Source organism: Scophthalmus maximus, chromosome 18 (assembly GCF_022379125.1).
Source record: "Scophthalmus maximus strain ysfricsl-2021 chromosome 18, ASM2237912v1, whole genome shotgun sequence".
Lineage (NCBI taxonomy): Eukaryota > Metazoa > Chordata > Actinopteri > Pleuronectiformes > Scophthalmidae > Scophthalmus > Scophthalmus maximus.
This window is the reverse complement of record NC_061532.1, coordinates 19,324,682-19,335,632: the sequence shown is the minus strand read 5'-3', so window position 1 is coordinate 19,335,632 and position 10,951 is coordinate 19,324,682. Positions and strand designations below refer to the sequence as shown.

General features: G+C 43.9%; 2 protein-coding genes across 2 annotated transcripts; one reads left to right on the top strand and one right to left on the bottom strand.

Annotated features, from left to right (window-relative positions):
- The first annotated feature begins 998 nt into the window (after positions 1–998).
- naa20 (N-alpha-acetyltransferase 20, NatB catalytic subunit) lies at positions 999–3,803 on the top strand. Its single transcript, XM_035617396.2, has 6 exons — positions 999–1,105; positions 2,017–2,041; positions 2,189–2,279; positions 2,375–2,510; positions 2,591–2,736; positions 3,453–3,803. Exons 1-6 carry the CDS (start codon positions 1,053–1,055, stop codon positions 3,536–3,538), a joined length of 537 nt encoding a protein of 178 aa, XP_035473289.1. The 5' UTR covers positions 999–1,052; the 3' UTR covers positions 3,539–3,803.
- On the bottom strand, positions 3,728–10,940 carry crnkl1 (crooked neck pre-mRNA splicing factor 1). Its single transcript, XM_035617393.2, has 14 exons — positions 10,802–10,940; positions 9,261–9,413; positions 9,085–9,176; positions 8,828–8,986; positions 8,554–8,720; positions 8,012–8,190; positions 7,740–7,910; positions 7,379–7,570; positions 7,030–7,089; positions 6,839–6,919; positions 6,279–6,518; positions 5,938–6,039; positions 5,262–5,513; positions 3,728–4,263 (listed from the first exon to the last, which is right to left on the bottom strand). The coding sequence occupies exons 1-14, from the start codon at positions 10,847–10,849 to the stop codon at positions 3,841–3,843; spliced, it is 2,319 nt and encodes a 772-aa protein (XP_035473286.2). The 5' UTR covers positions 10,850–10,940; the 3' UTR covers positions 3,728–3,840.
- Between the last annotated feature and the right edge of the window lie 11 nt (positions 10,941–10,951).

Here is a 10,951-nt window from a genome sequence, read left to right as displayed (position 1 = left end):
TTGTGGCTCAGGAGGTAGAGCGTGTCGTCCACCAACCAGAAGGTTGATGTTTCGATCCCTGGGCCGAAAGGGTCCTGATGGAATGACTATGAGTTACCATCTCGTGCTACACCGCATGATGTTTAGTTTTTCAGAGTCTAATTCTTTTTGTAATATTTTGTGGATTGTTGAGTTTTACCTCTAACGTAAAAAGAAGAAAAAAACATTTCAATGTAAATATACATCACACACGTAAAAATGTCAACAAAGAGGTGTCTTTCCATTTTTACCAACTTTCTTCTCACCAAGAAGGCACAGCAGAGGATGTGCTTCCTGCGGCAGCTGAAGAAATTCAACCTGCCGAAGACCATGATGCAGAACTTCTACACTGCCACCATCAAGTCCATCCTCACCTCCTCCATCACCATCTGGTACGCTGCTGCTACTGCAAAGGACAAGAGCAGACTGCAGCGAATCATCCGCTGTGCCGAGAAGGTGATTGGCTGCAACCTGCCGTCCCTCCAGGACCTGCACGCCTCCAGGACTCTCAAGCGTGCAGGAGAGATCGTAGCAGACCCCTCCCAACCCTGACACAAACTTTTTGAAATGCTCCCCTAAAGTTTGAGGTCCGTCAAGACCAAAACCTCCCGTCACAAAGACAGTTTCTTCCCTTCTGCCGCCAGCCTCATCAACAAGGCCCGGGACCCCCACTGACACCTCCCTTCCTTCCCCATGGACAATACACGTTATATTAACGTGATACACCACACTCACATTTAACCATCTGTGACCCGGTATTTATTGTAAATTTATTGTAAATAGTGTGAATTTTATTTAATTTAATCTTATTTTATTCTAACTTCTTTTTCTAATTCTGTGTGTATATGTTGGCTGCTACATGCACCTTAATACCTACCAGGCATTAAAACTGATTCTGATTCAGTCTATAGTTCTTCCACGGTGTAGTACACCTCCCGGCCAGCAGGGGGCGCCACTCGGCTCCTTTACGCCTTTAAAAAAACAAACAATCTCTTTACGTCCGAGAGGTGAAAGTTCACACAGCTGCAGCCGAGATGACGACGTTACGACCGTTCACCTGCGACGATCTGTTCAAATTCAACAACATGTGAGTGATGTCTCACGACTTCACGTGTGGTTTAACGTTATTCTTCCTGCAGCTGTTTGCGTGAGAACCGTGCTCGCGTCGCGTGCGTGTGTGTTCGTGCTCGGCGGCGTTAGCAGGCTAACCTGCGGGATCACGGTCCGAAACACCGGCGCGACTCTCCGTGCGAAAAACATGCGATTTAACGATTTCGCCATTATTGTCAACAACAGGCGCATTTTAACGCATTGGTTTTAAAACCATGTGAATCGTTGCATCTTCCGGAGAAGATCGGCGTAGTAATTATCAGTGGAGGAACATGATTCTTTAAGTTAAGTGAGGAAACTGTTGTCAGCTAGCTTTGACAAGCTAACAGTTGGATCCAGAATGTGTATTTCCGTACAGAATGAATGAGTGACACGTGCCGAATTCACCCACATTTGCTAAGAAATGTAAATTATACCACGTCAGAATTTGTGGGGATTGATATTTATAAATATCCTTAATGTTCAGCAAAAACAATATATTGTTCGATGGAGTTTGGTGTGTTCGTCTCGCACAGATTTGTTATCAGCTGGACACAAGTAACATTTATCTATATTATTATTAAAAAGCTCAGTTTTAATGAACGTTTTAAAAACTACATGAGTCGAAGCATCTTCTGGAAAAGATCGGCGTAGTTATTATCTGTTAAAAACACGATGTTTGGATTAAAGTAGGAAACTGTTGCCTCGCTAACAAGCTAACGGTTGAATGTGTATTTCATACAGAATGAATGACACGTGCTGAGAAATGTAAATAACATTGAGTCAGAATTAATATTTATGAATATCATCAGTGTTAAACAAAACTTTAGATTATTCCATTGACTTTGTTGTTCGTCGTAACATTTTCAGATTAAAAGTGAGCTAATGCTTTTTGTTTTGTTCCAACAGAAACCTGGACCCTCTCACAGAAACTGTATCCTTCATGTTACCAAACCATACATGTGTCAATGTTATTAAAAAGAAGGAATTGACTTTCACAAGGATCATGTCAATGCAGCACGCGTAACTCACAGAGTCAGTTCTCATATCGTTGGGTTGTCTTTGACCCTTTGACCTTCAGTACGGGATCCCGTTCTACCTGCAGTACCTGGCTCACTGGCCCGAGTACTTCATCGTGGCCGAGGCTCCTGGTGGTGAACTGATGGGCTACAGTAAGTTCAACCATCATAATAATAAAATCTTGCCAAACACTATATTTTCCTCTGTCGTGGTTTGATAAAATAAGAAACGATCGTTTCCCCTGCAGTCATGGGGAAGGCGGAGGGATCTGTGGCTCGCGAGGAGTGGCACGGCCACGTCACCGCCCTGTCCGTCGCCCCGGAGTTCAGGAGACTCGGCCTTGCCGCCAAACTCATGGAGATGCTGGAGGAGATCTCGGAGAGGTCGGTATCGCCATTCATCTCCTCCTCTTGGAGGTTCTACTGCCACTTATTCACCGCGTCGTGTCGTGGTCGTCTTGTAGGAAAGGCGGATTCTTTGTGGATCTCTTCGTGCGAGTCTCCAACCAAGTGGCGGTGAACATGTACAAGCGTCTGGGCTACAGCGTCTACAGGACGGTCATAGAATATTACTCGGCGAGCAACGGAGAACCGGATGAAGACGCCTACGGTGAGTTGGGTTATGAAAAACGGACCCAGACTAAAATATATAAATACCTGGTGTTGAGAGAATGTTGAGCGTGTTCTTTGTGCTCAATGAGGAAAAAAAAATTCATGCGACAGATTTTGATTTTATAGTTCTACAATTAAGATCCTTTTTTTTTTGCCATCTTACTCCCGTCCTGCATCTGCTGCTGCAGAATTTACAGATGTCCGTGAAACGCCACACATGCAGACTGTCACACTGCAATTTTCTTATGTTCATAAACGCCTCATATAGTCAAAGTTGACAGACGCTTTGATTTACTGACGTTCCTTGAACGCAGACTGTTGACAGACAATGTAACTTACTGACGTTCCCTGAACGCAGACTGTTGACAGAAAATGTAACTTACTGACGTTCCTCGAACGCAGACTGTTGACAGACAATGTAACTTACTGACGTTCCCTGAACGCAGACTGTTGACAGAAAATGTAACTTACTGACGTTCCTTGAACGCAGACTGTTGACAGACAATGTAACTTACTGACGTTCCTCGAACGCAGACTGTTGACAGAAAATGTAACTTACTGACGTTCCTTGAACGCAGACTGTTGACAGACAATGTAACTTACTGACGTTCCCTGACTCTGTTGCGAGTCCTTGTGACTCCACCTATTGTTTGGCTTTATAAGACACAACCTGAGGGGGGCGCTGTTCACACTGACTTTCTCTTCTCTGTGCAGACATGAGGAAAGCTCTGTCCAGAGACACGGAGAAGAAGTCCATCGTCCCGCTGCCTCATCCCGTCCGACCGGAGGACATTGAATAACGTCGGCATGTGGCTCTCTGACGATCATGTGTGACACGTGTGTGTGATACTGTAACTACAGGAAGCTGCTCAGTTACACTCTACATAGTTCAACAGTCGGGGAGTCACAGCTTGTACAAAATTATCGTAAATTTATTCCTGTAAATTCAAAATTTTGCTTAAAGAAAAAGAAAAAACACCTGATGCCAGTTTGACTTAACGTGTGTGTGTAATTGAAAACATGGTCATACAATAAAGATCATGAAGAAGAAAAAAACAAACAGTAGAAAAATGAATCCATTCCCTCGTGTCCCTGAGTGAATCTAATCTTTATCTTCTTCATTGCTCCTGCTCTCTTTCTTCTTCTCCTCTTCCTCTATCTTCGTCTTCTCTCCATCATCACTGTCACTCTCGCTGCTGCTGCTGCTGCTGTCATCTCGGTCGTCGTGCTTTTTCTCCCCTTCTCTTTCAGCCTCAGTGTTTCTGTCGGACTCTTTCTCCGGCTGCTTCTCAGGAGGAGTCGTTGCAGGTTCCCGAGTGGACGGCGATGGCGGTGACAATGGTGGTGGGGATGTCGCCATCGGCGTCTCTTCATCCGTGGCACCGTTCTCTGGAAGCTTCTCCTCGTCCGTCTCCACCTGCTGCCTCTTCCACATCTTGGCCATGGCCAACAGCTTGAGGTTGGGCTGGTTGGCGGCGTCCTCTGGGAAGATGTAGTCGTAGTACTCCTCCCAGCCGGCATCCGACTGATGGGAATCAGGGAGAGAGAGGTTTTGATTAAAAATTCAATTTTCAATCAGTTAGTCTATAAAATATGAAAACAGACATTTTCAACCAACAGCACAGAACCTAAATATAATGAGTTTAAAATAATGTAAAACATAGAAAAGCAACAAATCTCCACATTTGAGAAACTGGAGCCAGAGAATTATTATTTTCCTTTGACAAATATCGGGGGGGGGGGGGGGATAATTACGCCTTTCCTGAAGTTAATATTTTAACTCGTAGGGTTTCTAAAGTCAAACTTTATTATAATGACCATAGATATTTGCCAAAATACTGTAAAATATAAATTTATTCTCCTTCAGACTGTTTCTCAGTCCAAGGCCGAAATTTTCCTGCTTAACACTGTATGAAGTTATGAAATAAGATTTATTGATTTGACCCTGGTGTCCTCTGCTCACTGTACCAAGCACAGTAAATTAAGTAAAGATCCACTAATTGTCTTTTACATTTATATTCATTTATTTTTAACTTATTATTTTTGCGTTTTAGACACAATTACTTTCCATATGTAAATCAAGTTTTTTTTATTCAAAAGACAAAAACTGTTTTTATCTGACACTGAATTAGAATTTAAACTACTGAGCTTCGGCAAACAGAAATGAACCGTGTCCCAGAAATCCACTAAAAAACGTCATAGGTGTAAAAGTTGCTGTGAAATCATCAATGTTAATTTAGCTCAAAACGAGAAAAAAGTATTAAACCAGTGAAACACAACGTTAATGGATCGAAAACTTAAGATAATCAGGGGTTTTTTGAAGCAGGAAAGTGAAAGTTTGCCATTTTCACTTGACGAACAAATAATTAAAATAGTCCGTTAATTAGCGAAGAGGCGAAGAGATTTATGTTTTGTTTTTTTACAGGTCAAAGTTTGTACAACATCTTTGAACTTTTGGTGTAAAAACAAAACGTCTTCACTGCCAGAAGAACAAACCAAGAAGAACAAGACATCAGTTCTTACCCCGTCCTCGGCCGTCAGCTTCCTCCTCTTCTTCACCTTCTCCGGCAGTAGCTTCTCCACGCGCTCCTCGGTGGAGTCGGAGCCGAACTCCCTCTCGAATTCCCTCCAGGACTCGAGCAGCATCAGCCGCTCCTCCTTCTCCTCGCAGCTCCGCATGCCCTTGTTGGCCTCCTCGAAGATCTGCCGGCACCGCTGCAGCCGGTCGCCGCCACCGTCGATCGACAGCTCGAACTTGGCGTAGCTGATCCAGACCTGCGAGATGAGGAAGAGACAAACATGAAATTGAAATCTGCCCGTCTGGGTTCCTGATGCTGCTTGAAATGTCAGCAATAATTTCTAGTGTCTATTCTCAAATATAAGTGGATAACTAAAAAAAATAAAAGGACATCCACCCAGTTTCATTTATCCTGATAACAGAGGAAGTGTAATTTTTTTTGGTGTCATCTGGTGGTAAAGTTGCAAACCGCAACCAGCTGAGCGCCCCTCGCGGCGTATTCTGGACCGTTTAGTTCAACAACCGTATTCAGCATGACGTAGAAACATGGAGACTCGAACGGAGGTTGGGTCCACCTCAATAAGTTATTCTAAATATTAGACACTGTAGCTTTAAATAAGGAGCTAATGTCTATTTAAATACTGCGTTGGAAAACAGTAATTTTCACCGCGTGCTTCTCACCTTGACGTGCTGCGTTCGCTGCAGCAGACGCTTGTAAAGGTTCCTCGTGTTTCCAAAGTCCTCCTGCTCAATCTCGAAGTCGATGTAGGACTTCCACAGAACCTGCGGACGATATAAAATTAAAACGTAATGTTGACTGTATTTGCAGACGAACGTGAACTCCACATTCAGGCTGTTACACTGAACTTGCTGATCTACTTTAACTTTTCTCTGGAAGTAAAAGATCTGTCTCTCGACGGTAATCGTCAGACCCAATCGATAATAGAAGAGCTTATTAATTGTGCCTTAGTAACAAGGTTTCTAACTTTCACCAACAGAGGATAAGGAAACGAAGTCGATACCTCCGGCATGTCGAGCCGCGGCTGTCCGATGGCGAGCTCGAAGATGCCACGGGCTCGCTCCACATCGCCCAGGATGGTCTCCAGCTCGGAGAACTTGATCCAGGTGGTGCAGTTCTCCGGACTGAACTCCAGGTACTTCTCGTAGAGCTTCCGGCAGCGGTCGAACTCGCGCAGCTGCAGCTCCAGCTCGATGTAGCCCTTCAGCAGCTTGTTCTTCGGACACTTGCCGATCGCAGTGCCCTGACGGGAGAAGACGATGAACAGATCAAATTCGTCTGCAAGACGAGTTTGTGAATTTTCCCATTGAGGCTTTTTTTTTAGTTTGAAATGTTAAATGTTTGCTTTTAAATCAATCAGAGTGGAGTATCAGGGAAACGCTGCCCTTGTAGGCGATGACGACAGGACGAAGGTTTGTCACACAGTGAAACCAGAAGTAATTGGACAAATGTAAACAATGCAACAGACACAAGTGGGTTGGTTCAGACTTTTCTAAATCTCAGTCAGTTTGTGGACGGAGGAGACAAGATCGTGGATGTAAATGACGTGTCGTTGAATCTCACCATGACCTTCCTGGCTCCCTGCAGGTTCTTCTGTCGGATCTCAAACTGAGCGTAGAGCAGCCAGATCTTAGCGAACGTGAACTGAAACAAAAACGTGATCGTAAGAATATTTAATAGTTTATTCAACACTATAACTAATTGTCTATATTAAAAACAGAATCGGGAGTAAAAAAATGAAGAAGTAAAATTACCTTTTTATGCGGCATGAGGTCCAGACAGGCCTGGTACACCTGCCTCGTTGTCTCCGGGTCCTGACGGAGACAGACACAATGGATTTTTATAGATTTGTGATTTGTTATCCAACGAGACAGAATCTAACGTCATTAGAAGGAAGGTTAAAAGAAAAGAAACAACATTTGACAGGGTGTTGAACTGTGTCTGCATCTAATTATGGAAACTTTCCATTATGTCATTTCTGGGAACATTAGAAATTTTATTTTTTCCTCCTCTGAGACCTGATAGAAAAAACATCCTGTGATGGAAGTTTATCAAAGATTTTTTTTTACAAGATGGTTCATTTTACCACTTGTGTGAACGCACCTTGACCTCAAGCTCCTCGTACAGGGCGTAGTTGATCCACAGGTAGATGTATCGTCTCCAGTGTCTCTTCTCCTGGATGGGCGGGATGTTGGCGATTGCTCGCTCGTACACCTCCCTCACGGTGTCAGGGTCAGCGTCGCTCTCCACCAGGCGCAGGTAGTCGAACCACGCGTCGTAATTGTGCGGATTCGCCTGTAAGCAAAAGAATAAACGAGAAGTCACGAGGACAGTTAGTAGTTTTTCCCCCTCATCAAGTGGTCTGATGTGCCGCAACGTAAAAATCATTTTTTTTGACGGGACAGATTGTGATTTTTGAGTCTGATCACGTTATTCAGGCTTGGGGTTTTCCCGGGTTTCGTACCTTGACTTCCTCCTCGTACTGGAACCTCCGTTTGCTAACGATCACGTCCTCGATTCCCCGCCGGTCTCCGAACTTCTTCTCGAACATGGTGTAGTTCTTGAAGAGCTCCTGTGCCTGCTGCTTCGGGATTCGGTCCAGAGCGTACTTGTATATCACCCGGACACGTTCCATCTGTAAAAGGGAAACGGAAAGTCAATCGACACGTTTGTTTTTGTGGTTGATTTGGGTAAAAAGAAAGAAAGAAAAGAAGTCTGGATTTTTGTTGCACAAACCTCTTTCTGTGCCTCCTCGAACCGGGCGAAGGCCACGAAGAGGTTCTCGTTCACGTACTCCTCCCCGAAGAACTCCACCGCCCTCTCGAACACCTTCCTGCTGTGGGCGATGTAGCCGTGCTTCTCCTCGAAGCGAGCGTACTTGATCCAGTTCTTCACTTCAGGGTGAACAAGGACGAGTGCGGCGGCGTTAAGCAAAACACAATCATTGTATTTTCACTCCAACCCCAACTCATTAAACAGAAAGGACTTTTCAAATATGGTAACTCTGGGAAGAATAGGACTGATTCCTGTTTTCCAAAATATTGTTTTGACATTAAATGTAACCTCGCGAATTTTCTATTTCTACGATCCTACAAAAGTAGTGGATTCATACTTGCACTTGAGTTTTGTTTGCGTCTATTTTTCTTTTTGTTCTATGTTCTTTTGTTTCTTTTTTGTTTCCTGCACAAACAAGAAAAATCTAAATCCTTTACTAAATCTTTGCTTTCAGGTGGACTAACTCCGACCACAACACACGGAAAATGCCCACAAAAGGATATATCGCTCATAAATGGTGCGAGCTTTGTCCACCTCCTTGTAGCGCAGCTCGAAGTTGATGTAGGAATGCCAGGCCTGCTCCTCAGGCTCCCACTCCATCCATCGCTCAAACGCCTGCCGGCAGCCGGCAACGTTCCCCAGCATCTCCTCCATGTAGGTGTACTTGTACCTGAACAAATCAGACAGTAAAAAATCTGAAGTACTCCCGTTGGAACACAGGAACAAACAAAAACGGTCTGTTCATTCCATCAGCAGGTGAGTAGACGTCATTCGTACCAGAACTGGTTGACTCGTGGCAGGATGGTGATGGCTCGGTCCCAGATGTTGCGGGCATGGTTTACCTGGCGGCTCTTCATCTCCATCTCGGCATATTTCAGCCACAGGGTGATGTTGCGGTGGTCGACATCCAGCGCTCGCTCGTAAATGGAGCGAGCCCTGAAACCAGAAAAGCGAGTGGTTGAGAGGAAACCCTGCGTGCGACAGTTCTCGACATGAGGAAATGGTAAATCACATCGTAGTAAACCAAAACATACCTCAGGATCTCCTTCAGGCTTTCCTCCCATTGTGCGTATTTAATCCAGTTGCTGATGACGGTACGATTCTTTCTTATGTTGTCCTCAAACCCCTGAAAGAAAATACACACCAACTTGTAAGACAATCATATGTCGACACACCAGATATTTATCACTGGTTGCTGGAGCACTTTTACCTTCCTCTTCTTCAGCTTGTAGTCGTTCAGCTCCTCCTCATCGGTGATCTTCTGTTTCGGCGGGGGAGGCAGAAGTTCGAGCTCCCTCTCTTTGGCTTCTCTCAGCAGCTGCTCGGCCGTGATCTGAACCTCTGCGGGAGCTTTGTTCTTCACCTGAGACACAAGTCAGTCAAACGATCATGAATCGAGATGCTGCTCCAATCGTGAGTATAATATATATTAACTGAAAACAATCAAACGTTTGACACTGTCTATCAAATTTAAGTCAATTTATTTAGCCTTTGTCTCACTAATGGTTTTACTTATCCGGTTGTAATGTTGAATGAATGAATTGAGGCTCGATATTGTATCAAAACTTTCTAGAACTTGGATTAAGAAAATAAACATTAAACAATAAACATAAAGTATAAAACATATATGCAATTTTTTTCTGCATGTTTACTCTGTAAAATAAAAGATTTCATATCGCTAAACATGAGTGCTGATACCGATACTGTATGTCCGAGAAGGGCTCATAACAGAATCAGATATATCAGTCTGAGTCTAGAACCAAGAAATTAACAGAACATGTTTCAGAACAGAAAATACACTTATGGTTGTGTGTTTTAGCAGTATTATGAAAATATGCAGCATAAGGAGTGTGACACATATGAGTGATTGGTGTGTATATATGAATGTATGAACATTATGGAGTGGATCTTTTTATATTAACACTTAAACACTAAACTATATTTAGGTACAAGACCAGTACAGTGGAAACAGATAGATCAAAAGAGGGAGTTCTTTTGTTGTTTTACGATGCACTGTGGGAAACATTGAAGATGAACGTCAGTTTTTGTTTTTACTCCCCATTATACAGCTGATTAAAATATGATGTTTTGCTTGTCTTCAGTTTGGATAACCATACGAGAGACAATTCACTTTGCTCACAATATACCGTTTCATTTGATACGTTGCGCGTGTTGTTTCCCCACTGCCAGGGTGAGTGTTAAATCAGTGTAAGATGAACATTACACAGACAATCCACTTTGTTTTGAACCACAGTCTGAAAGGTTGTAATGAAGCAGTGTGAGAAAGTCTCAGTCTCAGATAGAACCGATCAGTCAGTGGCTTCATGGGAATATTCCCACAGACAATGAAAAACTAACCAGGAGTGAACTCGTCATTAAAAACACAGGAACAAGTGTCAGCGACAGAGTCTCAGAATCAGTGATGGTAAAACGTGGGGCAACCAAAACAACGCGTACCTCGGTGCAGTTAGCTTAGCACAGGACATGTAGCTAACCCCGGTAGTGTAGCTAATGTCAGGCCAAAGTTAAAGTCATCACTCCTGTGATGACACTCGATTGTTATCGACTTCACACGTGCGTGAGAATAGATTTTCAAAAAGCAAACACGAGCTCCACACGTCGACGTCTTCGCTCCATTAAACCTCCCGCGGTCCGTTAGCATTAGCATTAGCTTAGCCCTGGAGTTAGCTCACGGCTCTCAGCGCCTCACATATTGTGTCATTTTTGGGGGAATTTCTCTTGTTTTTTTACCTTCGCCACCTTCGGGATCCGCTGCTTCCCCGCCGCGGTGGACGCCATGTTGACGGGAGGTTCGACAATCAGACAGAAAACACACAAAATAAAGCAACCAGCGCTTTTTCAAGAGGTTTCGACAACGTTTCGATGTCCGCCAGCGACGGC